Here is a 24,541-nt window from a genome sequence, read left to right on the forward strand (position 1 = left end):
AGCTAGAACCAAGGCACAAGGGCAGGAACCAACGCACTCCTCAATGCAGTGAGAGGAGGGGATGGGAGGGCAGGGATCAGGGTCCCTGTACCCCACCCATGGAGCCTGTTTGGAGAGGCAGACAATGCAGAGCTGAGGGGTGCTGACTCACACAGACTCAGCATGAGCTGTTGAGGGTCGGGAGCTGGAGGAAGGACCCTGGTAACCCAGGGACACCTTTTGATGGCTTTGTGCAAATACTTTCTCCAGGACAGATTAGCGGGACATAACACAGGCAGGAATGGATTCTTTGTGCCCCATTTTGGCCTGGTGATACTGATTTTAGATTCCTAACCAACAGGACTGTGAGAGAGTGGCTTTCTGTTGTTTTAATCCACCAAGTTTGCTGTAACTTGTTAGGAACTGCTACAGCACGTCAACATATGGTCTGGTGCAGGGTAGGCTCGTGGGAGGCTCAGACATTGCCGTCATTATTACTGCCACCTTTCTCCTGACACTGTCAGCTCTCAGAGAGAGGACATGTGTGTATATCTTGGGATAGCCCAGCCCCCATAGGTCTCCATCAATGGCAGGCTGGGAGGAAGGGAAGCCCCCTCCCTGTGGTGAGGCATCTGCAAGCTACACTCCAAGCCCCATGCACACAGGGCCCTGGGACATGCCTTCCTGCCCACCACCTGGACGACACAGTCACTGACTCCCCATTGTTGCACGTGTCCTGAAAACAGTCCCAACGTGCCAACCCTCCTGCCGCAAGGGCAGCTTGCTCTCACGTGCCGGTCTTGCCTTCGGGCTGAGATGCTACCACCCACCGGGATGATAAAGTCATGGAAGAGGTGAGTGGGCTCAGAATGGGCAGGCCAGGACCCCTCTGCTATGGCCGAGCTGCTTGGGGCCAGCCACCCGCTTTCTCAGAAACACTGGGCAGGTGGCCTTAGGCCCACTGACCCGCTGGATGGAAAGCAGATTCCCTGAAGACGGCCTTGCCACGCTAAGCTACTCTCCTCCCCAAACTGGGGCTCCTCAGTGCCAGGGCCGGCTGGGTTGGGCAGGTGTGTGTCTGCGCTCACCAGGGCGTGCCTGCTCCCTTAGGCCTACCAGCAGACAGACAGGGCTCTGTCAGCTCCTCTGGGGTGGAGTTCAATCTCTTCTTCAAGGGTTTTGGTTTTGTTGATTTTTGGTTTTCTGTTTTTTGGGATTTTGTTTTTGGTATGTGAAACTGTACATTGGCAAGTTTGCTGCCACGTTTTCCAGAGATTTAAAAAGTTCCAGAAATCAAGTCTTTTTCAAAATACACTCAGGGGATTTACAATAGTAAGATATACAATGAATTCTTTTCAAAAGCATTAGAGAACAGCTCCTGCCCAAACCAGGACCTAATTTTTTTTTGGCCAATCAGCATGTACATCTTCATCTGGGCTACACCTGTCCGTGTGGAGGAGGCTCTGTAAACCAGCAAGCAGGACAACCATGAATAGGGCTACACCCACCACGTCTAACCATTCACTGGTTTGTTTGTATGTTCATGTATCATTCCCTCTGTCAGCCAACGCTCACTGAGCATGGGCCTCTGATGGCACTAGGTGGCAAGCTGGAAGTCTGAGAAAGACTCAGCCAGGACCCCACACTCAGAAAGTGGGGCATATGGTCACAAACCTGACTCATAAGTACAAGACCAGGTGTGATCAGCCCCAGTATTCCCAGGGTCCATCCTAAAGCTACGTGTGTCAGATCTCAGCAGGGTGCCCATGAGTGTCCATGAGGCTGTGGCAATGACAGGCTGCCAGAGTGATGCTGCTGAGCAGGGTGCCCCAGATCCAGCCATGAACTCAGGAAATTACAGCCCCCCAAATCTATAGCACATGGGGTGCCTTAACAAAAATCACTATGCTGGGACCTGTAGGGTTATGGAAAGAGTGTGAACACTGATTGTAGCCTGCAAATAGAACATGAGGTGCTGGAGCAGAGAGAGGGGTGAGAAGGGAAGAATTTATTCACTCTGCTAGGGCAATCTGAGAAGGCTTCCTGCAGGAAGTGGCATCTGAGCTGGGTCTAGGGAAATGGAAAGAGGTCAATGAGCAGTGAAGGCCTGGTGTTCTGAGACAGGAGAACAGCTGAACAAAGGGTAGGTCATATTGGGGAATAGCTAACAGAGTCCAGGGACTGAAGATCTGACCAGACAGCTGGGTGGGAGGAGACTGTGTGAAGAAAATCATAGAGGGAATGTCAACAACATGAGCTATGTTACAGCAGGAACTTCTCTTCATCAAGGGAGTGAAGAGACCAGGCCCAAACTGGGAAAGGTTACTTGCAGCACATGTCACTAATCATGAAATCAGTAACCTTACAACATAAAATGCTTACTCAGACCTATAGGAAAATGACAATGCCATAGAAAAACGGGCAAAATTGCTGAATAGGTGTTTTATAAAAAGGAAACATTATTGGCCAATAAATAAAGGCTGCCCAGCTTCATTAGTAATGAGGGAAACAGAAAAGTAGAGTCACAGGGAGATGACAATGTTGATGACATCATGCTGATAACAAGGAGGTGGAGCAAGCTGAGCCCCTGAACCTTGCCAAAGGGAGCGAGGTCAGCAAAACCACCCAACAGAAGTCTGACAACATCGAGGAATGTTAGAACGTGAACATGCTCTGACTCAGCAGTCTCATTCCCAGACACACATTCATTCTGAGGGACAGGCTGCTCTTGGGGACTGGAGGGTGGTGGAGGACCCACTGCAATGGTGTTCAAAACAGCAAAGACACAGACACATCCCAGATGCCTGTCAACACAGGGCAGTGAGAAGTAACCAATTAAGAGCCCCATTCATTAATGGGCAAATCTGCAAATGGAAACGCATGGTGTGGAAAGCAAGTTCCCCAACAATACACCTGCAGTGATTCCATACAGCACACAAAGCAAAACTGAACAATGCACTGTTGAGGGGGGGTGTCACCTACAAGGTAGATACTACAGATGTTGGAGATGACAGACTGCAAACTCCAGAGCATGTGGAGCAAAGAGGCTTGGGCTGCACAGCAATGGGGCGCATGGGGCCCCCAAAGGTGCTGCCATATCCCTAGGCCTTAGGCTGGGCAGTGTACAAGGATGCATATTTTAACCATGCTTTTGCTATTCTTTTGTATGTCTTTGATATTTAATAAGATCAAAAAAAATTTTAAAGCATAGCTAGGTGGAAGCTGGCTTTGGGTTAGCAGTTGGCTGGAGAGGGGAATGGAGTGGCCAAGGGGCTGGTAGTGAACTTGTGTGGGCTTCTGGAAAGCGTGTGCAGGTTCAGTGGCTGTCTCCCTCATCACCCAGTGGGCTCACCTTGGCCACTCCATCTGTCTGCCGCCAAGGTCCCCTGTGGCCAGTCCCAGCCCGCCTGACAGGCATGCTTGTGCCCGACACGCATCTGACTGCACATGCAATCCACGCGAGCCTCCACGCGAGCCTCCACGCGCCCCAGTCCCGTTGCAGACCCACACACTGCACCAGACCAAGCTGAGCGCCAGTGTTCGGCTGTTACTTGCTACACAGGCCGTAATAAAGAAACCACTGTTTCCAGTTGACAAAGAGCAGATTTCTCACTAAGTAAACACTGATGTTTTGGTAGGGAAATTAGGTTATAAAATTGCTCCTACAAAGGAGGCCATACAGATGGACTTGGTTAAGATCTAGCCACAAAGGCAACAAGGGTTAATTCAATTGCCTACCCTTTATCACATTTTCCTCCTTCAGAGCAGGAAGATAGGAAGGTTATCAGCTTTTCAAACATAAAACCCAAAAAGCATAAAAAACTAGAGGGAAGTATCAAGTCGTTTTCCCTAGCAAAGTGATAGCTGGTGCAGAGCTGGGGTGGGTAGGAGGCCCTGGCGGGATCCATGTGTCTGTGGTGGAGGGGGGTGGGCAGGAACACAGCTGGCCCTGAGGAAGGGCTCTGGAGGAGCTGGTCTGGATTAGCCCTCTGCGGGTGACCAAAGGCATGGGTTAACCTCCAGGTGTGAGGGGCCTTTGTCTATAAGAAGAGCAGCCCCTGGCTGAGCACAGCTGAGCAGAATCTTCCAGAAAGTAACGGCTTACTGAGGGCAAATGTGAGGCAGCTGAAAGGGGTACCTGAGTAGATATGAGTCATGGGGTCTAGGGGGTCAGAGGGAGTCTTTAGTAAAAGGAGCCATTTCATTAGACTTCACTAGGGGTCTGGGTTTAAGCAATGAGCAAAGGCCTGGAGGCAGGGAGGGCTACGTACAGGGATGCTTCCCCTAGTGAGAATTCCTCCGCTCAGCCAGGCCTGCCAAAGTGGTGTGTGGAATTTCCTTTCCTGGACTCCTGTCAAAACTAGATGGATAATCCCAAATAGTTTAGATAAACGTCTACTCAGAGGTGGGTGTGCTGCTGATTTTTACCAAACTTTTGAGTCCATCACTGTGTGCTTTGAAAAGGTCCCTCTTACACACTGGCATGGGAGTGGAGGCCCCTTACGGGAATACAGGCAAGCCCACGATGGCAGTGGGGCCCCAGGTGGGCTGCGGGTGGGATATGGAGAGGCAGCCTCCCTGGCGGTTCTGCAGACAAATGCTGTCCATTCCTGGTTGCCTGGTGCTCTGGGTGCTCCCTGGTCCCCCTTCCAGCACACCAACCTGTAACAGCCTAACTTCTCCCCACGCCCCTCCCAGAGCATGAGATAGACTGTGCCCCTGTGGGCCTCTATCGCCAACACCTAGCACAAGACACTGGGTGACTATGGTCAAATGAACTTCCCCCATGAATAAGCAACGACTAATCTCTTTCTACTTTGCTTAGGCAAGACAGGTCAAATTCACATTTCAGAAATGCAGCTCCCGTGACCAACATCTCCCTTCTCCATGAGCACCAGGACACATTATCAATGCAGGAGAGCTGGCTGCAGTGATTGGAGACCTGCAGAGTGGCAGTGGCAGGACTCATGCAAGGCACTGCTCCTGCACTCCCTCACAAATGTTGGCTCCAGCTGGCAGGCGTGACCCTGAGTGGATAGCACGTGGGGCACAGATACATCCAACAACAGTGAAGGAGGTGAATAAACTAATGTGCAGGGCACTGGTATCAGCTTCTACCTTGAGTGGGCAGCCTGCACGTGTGCAGTGGGAGAGGACTGCCTGCCCCAACAGGCAATCTACCCCATCAACACCTGAAATTTTACTATTAGTGATTAATTCTTTTGGGTTAATTATTGTTCTGTTCCCATGCTTTCCAGTAGGAATAAGATATTTGCAGCCCTAAGACCTGCACTGAAATGCCCCTTCCTTACCAACAATAATCATGGCATAAAGAGTGAGAGCATGGGGGTCCGAGCTCACTAACTAGCCGAGTGATTGTAGGAAGCTCTTAAATTCTGGGAACCGTCAGTTTTCTCCTCTATGCCTTGGGGAGAATATCACCCACCCTACAGGGTATTGGGAGGATTGGATATAATGCCATCCGCCCTCAACTCAGTGGAGTGTGTGGAATGAAATGTAGGTTTCCTCTCAGCATCCACACGAGAACAAGAAAAGCACATGATTGTCCAGCGCTCACTCTGAACAAGAAGCTGTTCTATGTGCTTCACTCACTCATATAACCCTCACAACCACCCATGTGGGGGTACTGCTACACCCCCACTTTATAGCCAGCCCAAGGACAAAAAGGGCATGAGCAGCAGAGACAGGATTTGAACTGTGCCCCACCTTGTTCTGCCTACCTCTGGGGGGTGTGGGATGGGGAATGGCCAAGAAGATGGGGGCCCAGCAGGGAGGGAGAGGGTCCAGCGGGTCACCTCCAACCTTGCAGGACCTTCCCAAGGAGCAGCTCCTCCCGTGCCTGCACTGCACACCATCCCGGTGGCAGACTTGCCTCATTTCTGTATACCAAGATGTGCTTTACTCCTGGGCCCCTCCTGCCCTCGGCTGACCACATGGGCTCTCTCCAAAGCCCAGAGCCAGGCAGCTCCTCTTCTGTGAGGGGCCAGCATTCATCCAAGATCAAAGAGCAGGCCGCCTTATCAGATGTGGTCCTCATTAAACTTTTACAGGCCAGGCTCCATTATAAATGAGCTGTCTGTGCCACGCCGCAGAACACCTTCCTGGAGCTGAATATCTGAGACTCTCGGAGTCTTCAGCAGAGTAGTCAAGGTGAAGAGTGGGCCTCTAGGATCAAACTGCCCAGGTTCAAACCCAGCTGTGCCTGGGATCAGTGACACTCATTGGAAGAATGTCACTGAAGAAAGAAGCTAATCTCATTCTGCCTCGGTGTCCCCACGTAAACCAGTGGGAGTGACAATGCTGCCTTCCTAGTGTAGGGTGTTGATGCAGGTTAGATGAAATAATCCAGAGGCTGAACCCAGGCTGCTGTGGCTGCCTAGAGAGGGGAAGTGACCTGCCGGAGGGGTTTGTTGGGGCCTGTCGGGGCCATGCACAGTACTGGGAGCCAAGGCTCCACATCTTTCTGTCACACAGTCCTCAGGAAGTGATGGAAGACTTCCCTGTTGGCCCCACAAACTGCCTGGTCCCAGGGCTTTCTGGGCTCTGTGTCCACCTGCTGTCCAGGTGCTCTGAAGGAGTGGTCAGCCACAGTGGGTTTTAGGGAGCACTCCCTGGAGACAGGAGAGCGAGAGGCCAAGTGAGGAGGAGGGACAAGACCCTGGAGGGTGACTTCAGGCCCATCCAGCCTCTGGGCCCAGGAGTCAGGCAGACTTGCCCTTCGGAAGTCTCAGCTTTCCACAAGTCGCTGAAAAACACAAACGTTTGCTGAGGGAGGAGAACATTTTTTGTGAAACACAAACAAAGTCAGTCCTCTGTGAACCATGAACCTGGTGTGTTATGCCAAGAATCAAGAAGAAAATATATGTTTCTGATCCCCTCTTTCCTCAGTGACTGGCTGAGGACAGAGCTGTCAGGGCCCAAGACAATGCAGGTGAGCCGCAGGCTGAACAGACGTGTTTACTGATCTCACAGCAAACACGGCAGTCTTTATGGAACACTGACCTTGGAAAAAGCCATCTTCAAATCCCCCTGGACTAGGAAGTTCATGAGCTCAGCCAGCGACAGTAAACAAACTACTTTCTTAAGTGAAGCACACCAGCAGAGGGGCTAAATATCCCCATTAATATGCAATCACCAGGATGTGGTGGGGTCCAGGCATCCTTAACAGCTCTCTCAGGGGACTCTGGGTAATTTGTGCATGTGACAAAGTGTGCAGATGATGGTGGGAGGTGGAGGTCTTCCCACCCACCAGCTGGCTCCCCTCTCTTTCCTTCAAGTACCTGAGCCAGAGTGTTGACTTTACATGAATTGATAGCTAAGCCCCATCTGTCCCTAGCAATAGCCCCCTCCTCTCTCCTTCTCCACGCAGGGTGGCCTTGGGTGGTAGCCTTGGGCTGTGATCATTGCAGTGCCTATGGCTCAGGATCCAGTGACCTGCAGGGGAGCGATTAGGGGTGGTCAGGTCCAGAATCTAGGCAGGTGCTGGGGTTATAGATGTTAGCAGTCAGGCATGGAGCCCAGCCACAGGAGAGAGGAGGGGACTGTCCTCATGGCTGAGATGTAGCTGTTCACTGCCCCTCACCCCAATATGCTCACCAGCTTCTGCAAGCTGAGAATATGGATGATTTTGGTCAACTTGTGGGCACCGGATCTGTGCACAGGTGAGAAAAAGGAGCTGGGGGATTTCTAACACCCCATGCTTCAGAGTCATCATTTAGAGAAAAGGCCCTCCACCCTGCAGGTTCGATGACTCTGGAAAGCCAACACACATTTCTGGGCCAACTTTCTTGCATATAAAATAAGCAAGGCGGCCTGTAGTGGCCCCAGACACTGGTCTGTGGGTGCCTGTAAATAAGCAGATTCCCAGGCCTCACCCTAGCCTGAAAGAACCAGGACATCTGGGGTAGGGGCCTAGGAATGTACATCTTTAAGACACACCCCAGTTCAGATATGCAACCAGGTTTGGGAACTGCTGCATGAGATGGTCTCTGTAACCCTTTTGGGCTGGAAACAGTTGGCATTAGTCCTCTCTGATGCCCAAAGGCAAGGCTGGGATGGGAAGGACCCCAAGCAACAGGGTGAGTCAAAGTTCAAGCCTGGCCTCCTGGACCAGGGACGAGAGTGTCTACCTTTCCCACCAGGTCATGAGTATATCTCAGCCCCAGGCCGCTCACACTCCTGCTTGTATGACTCTGAGAAGGGAAGTCCCAGGGGGGACCCTGCCATGCCTCTGCCTAGGTCATCACAATACTGGGACGAGCCAGTGTCCAGGGGCAGGAAGAGATCCAAAATGCTCCTCTTTCCCACCGGCAGTCGCCAGGCAATGGAGAGACAGCAGGGCCTTCCCCCTCAGCCTTGAAAAAGGACTCTTGGAGCCCCAGGTGCATGTCCCCATGAGACGGGGGTGGGGGTCTGGGGGCCACAAGAGAACTCCACCTGACCAGCAGGAATGACCCCCAACCCAGATGTCTCCCCATCAGCTGTGGTTTCCACAGATAAAATACACCACACCAGGAGTCCATGGGCAGTGCCATGGACCCTTCTGGAACCACCTGAGCATTAGTAAACTCTGCACGTCCTGTCGTGGGTTTGTGCTTCCAGGGGACTGGGCAGGGTGGCTCCACAGAAGCAGTAGGAGCCATCCAGCTGGGATGTGCTGGGTGGGTATCCACACGCTGAGCCCCACCCCCGCCCCCACGCCTCTCACGTGTAGCTGCCTGTTTGTAGTGGTGTGTGGTCAGCCCTGGCCCTGTTCCCCTCTTGCCAAGGACCACGATGATAGCTGTGGTCCTCACTTCTGTCCATCCTTTAAATGCTCCTCCAGTTACCCTGAAAATAAATCTCACCACCCCTTCTGCTCCTGGTTGCCAAAAGGATAAAGTCCAAATTCCTCTACTTGGGGGAAAAAGACCCCTCCTCCCTTCATCCTCAGTGGTACTTCTTCAGTCCAATTTCCCACCTTCCTATGTCACAGTCATCTAACAGCAGCCTCTTCCAAGGACCTGTCACGGCCTGCCTCAGGTCTCTTGGCCTGCAGTGAACGTCCCTCTCTGATGGGCAAGTGGAATAGCAAAAGTAATAATAATCATTGTTAGCATCTACTGAATGTTTCGAAACTTTCCTGCTTCACTTAAATTAACCCACTTATTCTCAAAGTAACTCAGTAGATGGTATAGGTACCCTTATCATGCACTATGCCCTTTTACAGATGAGGAAACTGAGATTTATTCTTCTGGGTTAGTCAGCACTGGGGTTCAAGGCCAGGTAGCCTGGCAGGGCTGGAGGCAGCTATGTCCCTGTAGGCCAGGTCAGGACCAAGCAGTCCTGCAGCAGAGCATCCACCTGACCAATGGCTCGGGGGCTCAATCATGGAGCTGCCAGGACCTGGGAGTCCAGTGGCCTGGGGTCCTGGACGCCTGAGCAGCGGCCCTGTGCAGGAAGCCGCAGGCAGGGGCTTTGAGTCAGGCTGACAGGAGACGACACTGCACCTCATTTGCTGAGCAATGTTTGAGTAATTAGACACATTTGGTGCCAGCGAGGAGGAGCAGGCTACAACTGGGGCTTGATGGATCGGGCGTTCCACCAGGCTCCGACCATATTAATCACAGAAGCCAGAGCCAGAGGGGCCATTTTTCTCCTGTTTCTTACCTGGGACACTGAGGGCAGGGGTAAAGCCGTGAGCTTTGCATCACTCACCTCGCCCCACTGCGACCTGGCTGAGAACAAACTGTCCTGAGGAAAAGGTGGGGCCACTGGAAGCCTAACCCAGCAGGATGTGGGAAATACTGCTGTTGCCCACAGCTGGGTTGTGAACCAGTCTAGACCCCCTTGGCTGGGAGGGGGAGCCTTTGCTCCCTCAACCCTTGAGCAGAAGCAAGCATACCCACCTTGCAGGGGATGACCTATGAAAGTCACTATACCTCGCCGAGCCTCTGTGTCTGCCTCTGTAAGATGCAGATTATAACCCCATCTGACAGAGCAACTGGAACATGAACTAACACAGCACACCAGCCGCAGCGCAGAGCCAGGCCTGCTGCAGGCCCCACACAAATATAGAGACACGCTGTATTGTATGCTCCTGTATGAGGCCAGACTCAACGCTGGGGCTTGATGATCCCAAGTGAGTGAACAATGATACCCAGAGACGTCCAGGTCTCAATCCCTGTGAATGGTTCCTTGTATGAGAAAAGGGACATTGCAGATGTTGAATTGAGGATTGTCCTGGATTAGCCAGTGGGTCCTTCAAGCAATCCCAGGTGTCCTTATGAAAGATGCAGAGGGAGAAAACCACCACAGAAGAGGTGCAAGGCCATGTGAGGACAGGCGCAGGGGGAAGTAGGGCAACGTGATGAGAGGTACGGTTTGTGAACCAAGGAAACAGATTCTTCTCTCCTGGAGCCTCTGGAAGGAACCAGTTCTGCCAGCACCTTGATGTTAGACCCATAAGACTTACTTCAGACTTCTGGCCTCCAGAACTACGAGAACAAATTCATATTGTTTTAACCCACTAAGTTTGAGATTTGTTATAGCAGCAACAGGAAACAACTATACCACCCCTCAGTTATCAAGTACAGTGAAAGAGCCACGTGGGCTGGTGGGTGCCAAGACCATTTCCACAGGCCCCCTAGCCTGGTCCGACTGCCCCGCTCCCTGCCATCATCACCTTCCACTCCTCCCGGTGGTGCTCGGCTCACACTCTGCCCCTCCCTGGCTAGGAAGGAAGCAGGCCCAGAGTGGGACACAGCCTATGTCCAACCCAGGGCTGGTGAGTGGCAAAGCCTAGAGAAGACTCGGGGTGACCTCCCAGCCACAGCTCCCCACTAGCACAAGGAGGGCCCCTCATTCAGCAACAAGGCCCTGATTGCCCGGAGTGTCTCAGACCTGGGCCTGCAGAAGGCATGTGACACACAGATCATGGGCCCCACCCTGGACTCTCTGGCTCAGCAGGTCTGAGCCGGGGCCTGAGAAGCTTCATTCCTAATACGCTGGGGAACCACTAACCTAGGCGCAGGATCCTAACAAAGGGCAGTATAGGCTTTCAGGAAGGATTCAGCTAAGCCTGCCCAGGGGTCCTGAGGTCATCCATACACTCCCAGGAAGGTCAGTGTATGACTGCATGTCTGGACTCCGGGGACTATAATTAGATCTTTGACTCTCCGAATTCCTAAGTGGGTGGTCCTGAGGCTTAGTTAATTAACCTATCAGTTCCTTCATCTGTAAGATGGGTTGCCACAAAATGCACACCTTATAGGGCTGCTGAGAGTGTTAAGTGAGATGAAATATAAAGTGTTTACAACACAGCATTTGCCAATGGTGGGGCCTTCTTCTATCTCTGTCAGTCCCCCTAGGAATGTGGGGCGATGCGAGCCCAGATGTTCCCCTGCAGAGTGACGAACACAGGCACGGACTCCCCCTCCAGGGCACCCTCAGCACGGGCCACGACTACGAGCAGCACTGGGCCCCTTGCAGGCAACACTTCACTCCAGGTCTGCTGTGCCCCAGATCTGTGTTGCCAGATTAGCCAACCATTTCTCAAGAGCAGGAAATCAGCCCTTCCACCGTGCCTCCAGATAGGGACTCAGCTCCTTTAATAGGCTTAGGATTCTCAGATGCCACCAACTGATCCACTAGCTCCAAATGTACGAGTCCCCCAGAATCTGCTGGAACTGCGGTCTCCATCACTGCAGCTGGCAGGCCCTTGGAGGTGGGCAGAGGGCTGAAGTGCATCCAAGGCTGCCAGCAGCAGGTCCTAGTCAAGTGAGAGCCAGCTGCATGCACTGAAGTAAAATGAAAAGTTCCCAACATGTCAAAAGACATGGGAGGCAATGTCCAAGTCTGGGACACTTTGAGCAACATGATAAACAGTGATAACCAGAAACTAGAACTCAAAGAATATCACAAATATGAATGCCTTTATTTGAACTAAAGAAATAAACAGTAAAGAAGGGACAGCTGTTCCTTACAGTAGAACTGTGACAGATGAAAGTGGAAGGAATAATGGAAACGGAAAAGCACTGCTTGGCAAAGACTGGTGACTGCTGTTTCTGACAAGGGCCATCGATGGATGTTAAAGTTTGCAGATGACAATGTGAGGCCAAACAGGGTCTTACACATGAGCGAAGCACTGCCCCACACTTAGTGATTACAAAGGGACCAACTTTAAAGTGGAGGAACTCAACCTGAACTGAGTAACAAAATTAATCTCTAGTGATGACCAGCACTGCCACGACGTGCCCCCTGACAGGAAGGGCACAGCCCCTCTTTTCTCATTGTTCCCCAAAATGCATATATTCTGAATTGAACCAAGAAGCAACAAACGGAGGACATTTTATACAGTCACTGGCTTGTCCTCTTCAACAGTGTGTCATGATCATGAAAGACAGCCTGAGCAATTGTCCTGGATGAAAGCTAATTGAGGAGATATGACAACTAAATGCAAAGGCTGGGTCTGGAACCAGAGGGGAAAAAACATTAGCAGGCAACTGGCCAAACCTGGGCAAGATTTAGAAGCCAGTTAATAGCACTGTTAACATTTGAGGAATAGTGGAAATCTATGTACTATTTTTGTAACTGCTTTTATGTGTCTGAAATTATTTCAAAGTAAAATATACTTTTAAAAAGAAAATTAAAATCCCAGATTTCATCTGCCTTGGGGAGGCGATGGGTGCCCAGAAACAGGAGTCACTGAGGCCTGGCATGCCTTCTCAGTAACAGGCCTCCTGACCAGGCACAGGGCTTGCTTTGAACTTTGTGAGTGCTCAGCAAGTATTTCCTGACTTCATTCAGATGGGAGCAAGGAGAGCAGGAGGGCTTGTCTTCAGTGGGTGGGATGCATGGAGAAGTCTGTGTGCTCAGCAAACAGTGATCGTGCACCTATTACGTGTCAGCCATCATCAATGCAGAAATGAGAGGGCAGCAGCGCAGAGCCTGCTGGGAGACAGGTGCAAAATGGATCGCTCTGGTGCATCAGTGCAGTGGGAATTGGGGAAGGGGCCCACTCAGTGTGTGGGATCCCCATACCCCCAGGAAGAAGATCTGTAGGAGACGGTCAGGCTGGGCAGCAGGACCCGAGGCACAGGAACATGCAACAGGGTTGTCTGTGCTGGAAACACAAACTGCAACTTGAACAGGGAGGTGGCTGGGTCAAAAGAGGCCACAGGGTAGTTGATCCTGTGCAGTAGGTCCCCTCCAATGCAGGTGTGGGAGCAGCAGAGATGGTGGGGATGAGGGGAAGATTCTGGCCTTTCTTCTGAATGCAGACAGATGGGAGTGGCATGGGTCTTCAAGTAATAAAGACCAAGAAAAGCAACATCATCCTAGTGGCTTCAAGAGGTACAGTGAAACAGACTGGTGCTTCACAGACTGCAGGTCTCAAAGCAGAGAGCAGGAAGAGGCCCCAAAGTATAACTTTGAGCTTATCCTTATAAGCAGGGTAACCTTAGTGTCCAAGTTGGCACACTTGAGGGAGTAAAGGGAGCATTACGAATTATTATGCTGGGACAACCTATAACCAAGGCCACCATACCACATATGGTAGTCCCATATATATGGGCCACCATACTCACATATACGGGACTTTGGCCTGAAGGGGATTCCCACTGTATGGGTGGGTAAAGAGCCCCAAGGTGCTTCTGGATATGGTAGGAGAGTCTTCAGCCTTGGAAGTGATGAGGTGTGAGACAGCGCTCTTCCTTCTCAGGTGACCAGAGGGGAGTTGGGTGTTCACATCCAACCCAGCATTCACTCCGCACCCCAGGTCAGTGCCCTTGCAGGTGGCCAAGGGGACTGGCTCTGCTCAGGGCAATGCAGATCAGGAACTCCAGAAAGAAAGACAGAAGCAGCAGAGGTTGGGGATGAGGGCCGCCTGGCCTCCCCAGCAGCAGGCAACTGCATGCCGGGGCGGCGGTCAGAGGGCAGAACTTACCCATGCATGCCGTGGACAGAGTGAGGCTCATAATGGTACCGTCCCTCCTGGTGTCTCATGTCAATCGGTAAGGGAGCATGGAATGGCGGCAAAAGGTGCTGTGGCACTGTACAGGGGGAGAGAGAGAGATAGGACTTCAAAACCTTTCCCCACCCTCAAAAAGCAATTTTCAAAGGGCTTTAAAGCTCAATGAATTTCAGAGCAAGAACAGTCAGGACAGGGGGCTCTGAGGTGCCCCGGCTATCACACACCCATGAAGAGGGATGAATAAATAATCAAAGTCAGCCCGAGAATCCTACATCTTTCACATAAAAGATCCCCAACTGTGCTCTTGACAAAGGCAAGCAGCTAAGCGCTCTTTGAACTCAGGGAGATTACAGACTCTGCCGCAAATCAGGGCTGACAGAGCCGACAGGCTTCTGCCCATCCCGGCCTTGGCTGCGTGTGGCTCCAGCAGTCCTGGGTTACGGCATCCACACAGGCTGGCAATATTTACCTAGAACCATCTGCAAAGCCAGGGACCACTCCAGCTGTAGCCAGCAGACACCTATGTGGGTATGTTAATTCTCCAGTTCTTAATATTAATTACTGACCCCAAGTACACTGGCAGTGCCTCCAAGAAGCGAATGCCAGCTCGTGAGCACTGGTTTCCAGAGGTGAGTCAGCCCGTCTGCACTTGGCCTGCCCTCAACAAATCATCATGATAATTGTAGGATGCTCTTTGCTTATTAAAAAAAAATTCCTGGGTACCCTGGAGGCAAACATAATTATAGGTGCTAGGAAAACAAGGCTCTTTAAAAAGTAGTTAGACTGGGAAAAAGGCTAAGAAGTGGAGGTTTCTCAGTCATCTCTCACTCGGGCAGAAGGCTGTGGGCCAGTGGGAATCCGTCGGTGAGTCTGACTTGCTGACTAGTTAGAGAAATGCGGAGGGTTTCTTTTTCATGCACACAGGCCAGCAGCCTGCCAGGCCCACTTAATAAATGCATACAAATAATGCTGCTGTTTCTGTGCAAACAGATTCTGGTACCATATTGTAAACACTATGAACTCTTTTTTTGGTTGTGGTAAAATATATATAACACAAAATTTACCGTTTTAACCATTTTTAAGGGTAGAGGACAGATAAGCACATTCATATTGTTGTACAACAAGCACCACCATCCAACCAGAAGATTTTTTTCCCTCCCCAAACTGAAACCCTACACCACTTAAACAACTCCCATCTCTCAGCTCACCGCCACCCCTGGCAACCACCGTTCTTTCTGTCTCTATGAATTTGACTATTCCAGGTCCCTCATGTGAGAGGGACCATGCAGTGTCTGTCCTTTATGACTGGCTTACTTCATTTAGCATCATGTCCCCAGGGGCCCTTCATTATACCATGGTTCCCGTGAATACACCACATTTTGGTTACCCATTTATCCCCTGATGGACCCTTGGTTTGAATTCTGTGAACTCTTAACCAGAAGAATTTTTCTCCTGACATTTTAAACTTATTTTTTTAAATCCTCACCCGAGGCTATGTTTTTAAATGATTTTTAGAGAGAGAGGAGTGGGGAGGAGAAACATCAACATGAGAGAGAGACATCGATCGGTTGCCTCCTGTATGTGCCCTGACTAGGGACTGAACCTGCAAACCTAGTAAGTGCCATGGCTAAGGATCGAACACACACCTTTTTGGTGTACAGGATGACACTCCAACCAACTGAGCAACCTGGCTAGGGCTAAACTTAATTTTTAAATATTCAATTTTATCTACATAATTCCACAATACTGGCATCTTTCATAGGAACTAGGAAAAAAGAAAATAGTCTTCACACCTTAATTAAATCAATTTGTCAGACTCCAGAAATCTTGGGCTCCAAGGGTAATTGGCCTCTAAGAAGGGAGGGCCAGTGCTGGCCCACTTCCACACGGGAGCCACACTGGGCTTCCAGAACCCCAGGGAACTCAAGCAAGGAAGCAGTGCTCACCTCCCCAGAGATGCAGGAAAGGGCTTTTATGCTTGTTTAATGTGGCCAGGCAGAATGAATCACAGTATGGTTAACAAACAAACATGCTTTGTTTCTGTGTATTTCTGAACATTTCCCTGCACATCCAAAAGCCCCCTGAGGCAGCCAGGGTAGGTTTTACTGCAACCATGTCACAGATGAGAAAATAGAGGCTGGGGGAGAATCAAAATCACGGAGCTAAAAAATGATTGAGCCAGGAAGAGAATCCAGGGCCCTAGTAATGGCTTTGCCCTCTGCCCAGCATGAATGAATACTCAGAGGCAGCCCCAGGTGCAAGGGGCATCCCTGGGGCCTCCTGTATTTAACAAATGCACACACAGTACTGGGCCCTGCTCTAAGCTCTTTGCAAATAATGTCAACTCCCAGGTCTTCGGAGTAACCTCGAGCTGCATGCATCCCAGAATTCCTGGTCTTCCCGCTGGCCATCCCCCAGCATCCTGTGTGCTCTTCTCCCCAGTGTTTCACCTGCAGGGTTGAAGGGGGTCCCCTGATGCAACACCAGATTCCCCCACTCTTCCGACCAGGTCCCTGCCTAACCAGCTGTGAGCAGAGATGCTTCTCTGCATAGCATTAGTGCAACTTCTCCCAGGTCTAGAGCTATAACATCTACGGGAATGACGTGTTCATGCTAGTTTACCATGAAAACATGACATGGAGTGGCACTGAGACTGATCTGGCTGCTTCACAAGGCTAGGGCACTGTGTGTGTGTGTGTGTGTGTGTGTGTGTGTGTGTGTGTGTGTGTGTGAGTTTTGGGGGAGGAGGAGCCTGGGGAGAAGAAGGGAGACCATCCAGAGTCCTGCTGCAGCTGGGGCTGTTCCCTCCTTCCTGCCCAGTCTCTGAGGAAGCAGTTCTCTCTCAAGTCCAAGTGGTAGGTCAGGCCCTTTGGCAGCCCCTGCTGTCCTTAAGGCAGCTGGCACCATGGAATGAGCAGATAGCAGGAGCTCAGGCCACAGTTCTAGCCCCTTCAAGGTCATACCCTTGCAGTCCTGAGGAGGAGCCTGGGAACACATGTCAGAGGCTCCTCACCTGCAGGTGTTGATGTGTTAGGTCAGCCAGCAGCTTGAGTGTGGCCAACTCCCCACCAGGTCAAGGAGAGGAAGTGCTACAGGCACTCTTGTCTTCAATGAAGCCCCTACCTCATGGGCCTTTGCTTATGGCATCTCATTTAGTGTTACCATCAGCCCTTTCTCATCCCCATTTCTTAGGAAAGAACATTGAGGCTCTGAGTGATAGGTCTACTTCTAGGAGAGTAAGTCAGTTTATGGCTTCACTCTCTCTCCCCCACAAAGCCCCATGTGGTTTCCTGGCATCCAGCAGGCCCTCAGCAATAGGGGGCTCACATCCAACACAGAATGTACCTGGTGTGGTCTCAGGACAAGCCAAAGTGATCGTCTAGCAAGTGATGTCCAGACCACTCTGCCCATCTTCACTAAAGTGGCCAAGTCCACTCACATCAGTGGGGCTAAGTCTGGGCAAAAGTCACTATAGAAGTAATGAGTCATTTGTTCCTTCATTAGTTCATTCCTTCCTTCCTTCATTCCCTTCACCGCTCATGCATTCATCTACCTTGTATCAAGGGCGTGTGCTCTGTAGCAGGCAAACCTAGGTCCTGGGAGCAGTGTAGTGACAGCAGCCCACACTGTCACCTTCACAGAGCTGTAGAGCTTCCCTAAGAGCAGACAGGCCCTGAATGAATGAGCAAATATACTTATGACACAATGTCAGAGGATGATGAGGCTAAGAGGAAACTGGGCTGGGCCAGGGAACAGAGAGGAGACTTGGATGTAGGGTGGGAATATGTAAGGTGCCCCAGCAGGAGAGGGTGCACTAGGCAGGGGAAATGGCAAGTGCAAAGGGAAGAACCTGGCAATTTCAGCACCAAGGCTGACCTGGCTGGACCAGAGAGTGGAGGTAGGAGAGACGGGACAGAAGGTCCTATAAGCCTGAACAGGCTGTGGGAAGGACTTTGGGATTTTTTGGAAGCCAGTGGGGTGGAGGGTCTGAACAGGGAGTGACATGCTTTGACGAAACTTTTCAGAAGGCCACATGAGTAGGGCTAGCGTGGTGGTGGGGTGGAGCAGAGCTGTGCACTGGACAGGAATCCCAGACTGGCCCTGCCACTAGTGACCACAGACTTTGCAGAAGGTACATCCCCTTTCTGGGTTTCACATTACCCATCTGTACAGTGAGGAGTAAGCGAGCTCTGATTTCCTCCCACCGGAACTGTCTTGATATTTGTGAACGGTCCCCTGTGCCTCTGAGAAAGGGTCATGCTGGTCTTAGCTGGTGACACACTGAGGCTTCCGGAGGGGTCCCTGAGCAGGTCAGGGGAGGGACTCCCTGAGCCAGTAACACTCTTGACCCACTCAGCCACCAGCCACAGTCACCTGAGCCCACTTGTAGGATACCCTCCTAAACTGTCTCTGGGACCAACTTTGCACCCAACTGTGCAGGTAAACTGAGTGTGAAGGTTGACCCTGGATCATGTGAGGGTTCAGGACCTTTCAGACCAGCAAGGACTGACCCACACAGCCTGAAGGAAACGTTCGGAGGTAGATGCTCAGCCTGGGGTCCCTTGGCCAAGCCCAGGGAGGAGGAAACCACTGTGCACCACTGCAAGAAACCCTTCCATCGAGAGGCCATCAGCAGCACCCGGGGAACATGAAGATGAGCATGAAGAACAAGAACTGCCTTCAATAGCACGCTGAAGGAGACCCTTCCACACACTGTTTGCATTGTGGGCTCTTTCTTCAAGTTAAACAAAAATCCAAACTCAATCATGTCCTTCCGGCAAAGGGAAAAAAATACACACCATATGCTATTTCAAAGAAATGGCTTTCTTTTTAAGTTTCTGAGGAAGAAACTCTGAGATGGGAATTTCATATGGATTGCGCAACCCCCTCTGAAGAAAACACACATTTGTTTTTGATCCTACACAGAAAAACCAATAGTGTGGGAAGCTGAGGGTGGTGGCATGATGGCTTTTCTTTTTTAACACCAGAATTTTTCTGTGCCAAGGGTTAAATGCCAAACGCTCCTTGGACGGTGGTCCTGGGGTGACGCAGCATGTGTGCCTGCGGTGTCCCTGGTTTAGGGATCTCACTGTGTGAGTGAGCAGGGCACAGGGAAAGGGGGGGGGGCTCCCCTGGAAGCCCAGCTCTAGCTGAGGCTCCATTAATAACTACTCTAGTGAATTTCTGCAGCAAAGGATGGGGCAAGGTCAGCAGACAGCTCAGACAAAGAATCAGGAAAACTGGGTCATCTAACATGACCGGGCAGCTGACACAGCTGCCAGAATTCTCCTCAGATGAAGTCATGTGTTGCTACAACACAGAGGACCAGGGAAGACGTGGGTTTCTGGGAGACGAGCTGCCTTGCCCTGCCACTGACCAAGGGATGGCACGGACAGGTATCTCTGGAAGGAGGCCTGGTGCTGGCACAGCGCAGGTCTGAGTTAGGATGGAGCACACACTCATCTCAGCACAACCTGTGGGGCTCTGGCAGGGGCCCCGGGGCCAGAGCAGGTCATGGATCCCATCCTTCTTAGGCCACAGAGTCACTCTGCAGGAAGCCAGTGCTATGGCTGCATCATGGATACTCTGATGGGTTCCAGGTGGCCTCTGATAAGCTGAAATGAGCCTCTGATAACCAGAAAAAGATTTCCTGGCCCCCAATTTCTCTCATACCACAGGGGACTCTGTTGGGATTCCCCATTAAAGACTAATTTGATCATATTCCTTTCCCTTATAATTCCTTGTACCTAAAATAATATCCAGGGAAACTTCCATTATTTTTCTGGAAAGCCAACAGACCCTGTGGTAAAGTCACAGAATCAAATTCACGCTAAAGTGTTGATGACTCACCAGCTAACTTTCCCCCTAATGGAAGGACCCAGGCAGCAAGAAACACCTGTATCTTTGAAGAAGGAAGGTGCTAATATGGAGACAGAAAATGGAAGACAGGCTAGATTAAAATTGGCTTGCTCCTAAGTTGTACATCGGTCAAATAACAGCCCTAAGGGGGATGACCTGTCCCCATGGTCTGAGGAGTTGGGATAGGAGTAGGAGGCACATGAGCCATGAACCAGACAGGATTGGGTGTGAGCCCTAGTTTTGTCACTTCCTAGCAAGTGACAAGCTCTCTGAGCCAGTGTCTTCACCTGTAAAGTAGGTAGGACACCCACCCAACTACTGTGCAGCATGTCCGTAATCTCTGGCACAAAGCAGGAACTCAGAAAAGGGTAGTTCCCTTTCCCATCAGTGTGAACCTTGGAGGAGATGTGAACAAGGCTCCAATCTCTGATCATGACAGGAGCTTTTCCCTGACCCCTGGTGTAAGGGACACCACGATGCATCAGATGGGAACTCACCACGATTAGATGTTCATTCCATGCACACTCAGTGCTCCTGACTTGCTGTGGTATGGAGGGGGATGGGCAGGAATGCTGGGTCATGGCTTTGGGCACTGCAGGAAATGTCTACTACAAATCAATCCTACAGGGCCCATCCCACAGGAGGCTCAGGCCAGCTACTCTGAACTGCAGCATTTCCCAAATGAGGGGACTCACAGGTGACTTAGTAGTTCCAGCAAGTAAACATCTTTGTGAATTTTATTTGAAAGGATGGTGTTTAAACAAATCCCACATATCCCTGCCTCATCTGACTCCAGTCATATCACCTGTTCTGCAGCAAAGTATCAGCTCTCTCGGTAAAGTCAGCAACAAAGAAGCTCAAGGCAGTAGAGGATGCGACCAGGTCCCAGGAGGGTGACACTTCCCATTGTGCTGGAGAGTGGCAGTTCAGAGAGTGAGATCCCTTTAATGACCCAATTGCCTTAAAGCATACCCAGCTCTCCTCTCCAGGAAGTGGGTCAGGGGGGATCAATGGCCTGGATGAGTGTGCCTCTGGGAGGGCTCTCTCCCATCAGCGAGAGGTTGCTGCTCTCCATCCCACCCTGGAAACCCATTCAGCAATTCAACCATTTAACCCACAGGGGACAGGAATGCTAAGATGCTACACAAAATGGAAAATGTCAATCATGTGGTGACTGGCACCTTTATCTTGTGCCCCCATGTCCTGGAAAATCAGTCAGCCCTTCTGCTGGACACTGGCTGGCTGCCTGCTTGGTTAAGGGCTCTTTTTCAGCCACTGAAGCTGGCTCATCATATATCCCACAGGGCAGCACACCTCACTCCCTCCCACTCATGTGAGGATCCCAGGCCCACTCCTCAGGGAAGCTGGAGCTCAGTCTTTCCAGAAGATACCAGCAATGGCAACACTAGCTACAAAGAAGAGACTGGACAAGACATTCCCTCCCTCAGTCTAACAGGGAGATGATGATGTTCAGACATGTGGTACCTCTAACATGACCTTGACTAGCACAGGCTGTAGGGTCTCACCAGGTTCAGCTCCTTAGCCTTCTCCAGAATCCACAGTGCAGCTGGCTGCCACACAGGGCACAACTCTCAACCCTGGGCTCCAGGCCCACGTAAGGCCTCCCTACTCAGTCACTGGATGAGGACACTGCTTGGGTGCCTTGGAGATCCCAGAGAATGACAGGCACAATTGCCACACCAGGGGCAGCTGTGCAGAGGCCATGGGCAAAGTTGCAGAGTTTGACCCTCTGTGATTGATGGGATCCATGCAGTACAGCCTACCAGAATGGTCTTGGACTCAGAGAACAGAGATTTCCATGGAGCCCAGAGCAGCCAGGGAGGCTGTCAGGGAGGCCTGATGGGGCCAATACAGGGAGACCTGGAGAGAAGGGAGAGACAACAAGTTCTTCTAGCTCAGGCAATGTGAAGAGAGTCCAGAAGAGTTGATGGTGCTCTGCACAGAGCTGTGTGCAGTGTGAATCCTTGCCCAAACTCTGTGGCCTCTCATGTGCACATGGGACAAGGAACACCTCTTCCTGGGGTCCTCCAGGGGATAACAAGTTGTGCCACGAACACCTAAGTCACTAATACCAGCACTTCTCAGACCTAAGAATCACCTTTAGCCTTTGTTAAAATACCATTGTTGGGCCCCACTTCCAGATTTCCCATTTCAGTGGGCCTGGGAATCTGCACTTATAATAAGTGTCCAGGTGGTGCTGACAATGCTTTTCGGGACCAACATTTGGAGCTCCATTGGCCTATTACTCTTTATACATTTCCAGCACATGCTGTAGCATCAGAGTTCCCACTTACAACAGTAAGTAAGAGGAGATTATTTCTCATATTTGTGCCTCTGATGGATGCATTTTACTAGGTAGAGAATGGTTGCAGCTGAAGAAATTCAACATGATTGACGAGAGAGCCCTGGGTGTGACATTCAAATATGGTGGCTAGCATGCCGTCCCATGTGCCAGGGCTTCTGTGTAGTGGACTGGAACGTGGGCAAAGCTTACAAGAAATGTAAGCTTTGAAGGTGTCATGATACCTATGCTTTTCCATGTTTCAAGAACAAAGGTGCACGCAGGGCTGGGAGAAGGCACAGGGGATGGCACATATGCATGCCTCCCTGGCTTGGGCTGGCCTCAGTCAACTCTGAAACTTGGATGATTTCAAAGGCCAACCCTCGAGACATGTTGACTCAGATGGCCAAGGCCTCTCCCAGTGGGAACAAAGTCACCAGCCCAAACATCAGAACTTGGGGGCATGACAGTGCAGAGGAGTCCCAGAAAGCCTTCTTCTCAGTGGCCAGGCAAGTCTGCTTTCAGGCCTTCTGCAAATGGCACTATTACTCCCAATAATAAGCCCAGGACAGGCTGCTCCAAAGGCCTCTGCTGATGCCCAGGCACCACTCCACAGGAAGCACTTAATAAGAATAATAATATCCTGAATGGCACTCCACAGTGTGCAATTAAAAAGTGTTTCTGTCTCACTAGGTAGGGGGAGGGGGAAATGAAAATCAGACAGGAAATTCCAACACCACAAGCTGGCTGGTGTCCGGCAGGCTAAGGCCCAGGCTGCTCACTCTCTGTCAGACCTGCTCCCACACAGAACTTGGCAGGACCAGGGCCTCGGGCTGGGCCTACCACTGTACACTGCCTACTCCAGAGCCACAGGCTGGCTTTTACAAGAGGTGTTGCTTGACAAAATATGACAAAATAGCTGTTGGAAAAAGAGAGTTCGTGAAGCTGAGACCAGTGCAAACCACTCCACACAGGGGCAGGGCCCTGAGGCTAGTCTCCAGGTGGGGTAGGCAGGCATGCATAGGGGAGAGAAGTGCTCACTGTAAGGGCTAGCCATGCGCCTGACCACATGCTACAGGGAGAGGCCAGACCCGAGTGCTACATGGCCCTCACCCCACAGGAACCTGGGCAGTCCTGGGACCAGTCCACTGTGCTAGAGACTGAATGTGTATGTTCCTCCACCCCAAATTTAGGTAGAAATCATAACACCTGATGTAATGATGTTTGGAGGTGGGGCCTGTGGGAAATGATATGGGCATTTGGAGGGAGCTCTCATAACGGGATTAGCACCCTTAGAAAAGGAATTCAGAGGGCTCCCTCATCCCATCCACCACATGAGGATGCAGACAGAAGACAGCCATCTATGAACAACCAGCAATCACACGGCGAATCTGCTGATGCCTTGATCTCAGCTTTCCCAGCCTTCGGAACTGTAAGAAATAAATGTCTGTCATTTAAACCCTTCAGTCTATGGTATTTTTGTTATACAACCTTATCTAACTGAGACACCCTCAGGTAGTGAGGCGAAGATAAAGGGAAGAGGCCACACGAAGCAGACAGGACCTGGGCTGGGGGCCACAATGTTGTGGTGGACAGTACTGAGGCTGCAGCTGACACAGTAACCAAGCCTGGCCCCACTGCTGCTTCATGTCACCTTCCTGTTACTTGGTCCCCTCATCTATGCAATGAACGTTGTGACAGGACCCACATCAGACACAGACTGTAAAGCAGAGACAAGCTAATATGTGTCAAGGGCTTTCAAAAATCCAGACACGCACGAGGGCCCCAGGAGTGCTGGTGTGGCCATCTCCACGGACCTCCTGCCCCTTCAACTAGGGGTAGAATGTGAGGGGGGTGCTCCAAAGGGACCCTGGGGAGATGCCTGCCATGGTAAGGAATGAGACAGATCAGGGTAGACGAGTGGGGTCCCCCATTAGAAAATGTTAGGACCAAAAGAAACCTGAGAGAAGGCCAAGCCTGATTAAGTTCAAAAAGTGTCTTGGCCACAGATTCTGTTCCAAAGAAAGTAATGTGCAGGACCCCAAATCTACAATAGATTTGTGGCCCAGGGGACTGCAGCTCCAAAGGTCTTCCCTGCTGACCTCCAAAGGACTTTGCAGAAAACACAAATCAGGTCAAGGGCCTGGAGAAGAGTGCCCTGTGAGCTGGTACCTGTGTCCCAGAGCTCATCCCGCCTGCTTCTGGGGCAGGTGGGACAGGTGGCCTGGGATGGACACAGGCATTCCAGTGAGGACCCAACACCACACCGTTCCCCTACACAAACATTCCCCTGAGTTTTGTCACCCTCCACAGATCCACCTGCCAACTTGTACCAGTAGCCCCGTCAGCTGGCAGCTTCAATGTTGTCTTGTCACTGTCCAAAAAGCCTATTCATCATGGGGATGGGGAGCATTCCGCCCTCTCAAGGG

General features: G+C 51.2%; 1 protein-coding gene across 1 annotated transcript in view; it reads right to left on the reverse strand.

Moving 5' to 3' along the window:
• GLI2 (GLI family zinc finger 2) overlaps nt 1-24,541 on the reverse strand; it is a 245,874-nt gene that overhangs the window by 44,475 nt on the left and 176,858 nt on the right. The window contains exon 3 of the mRNA XM_045825838.1: nt 13,925-14,030. Within this exon, the coding sequence (XP_045681794.1) occupies nt 13,925-14,030 (106 nt within the window). The remainder of the gene's footprint in view (nt 1-13,924; nt 14,031-24,541) is intronic.

Source organism: Phyllostomus hastatus, unplaced genomic scaffold (genome assembly GCF_019186645.2).
Source record: "Phyllostomus hastatus isolate PE091 unplaced genomic scaffold, TTU_PhHast_1.1 phas_scaffold_60, whole genome shotgun sequence".
Classification (NCBI taxonomy): Eukaryota; Metazoa; Chordata; class Mammalia; order Chiroptera; family Phyllostomidae; genus Phyllostomus; species Phyllostomus hastatus.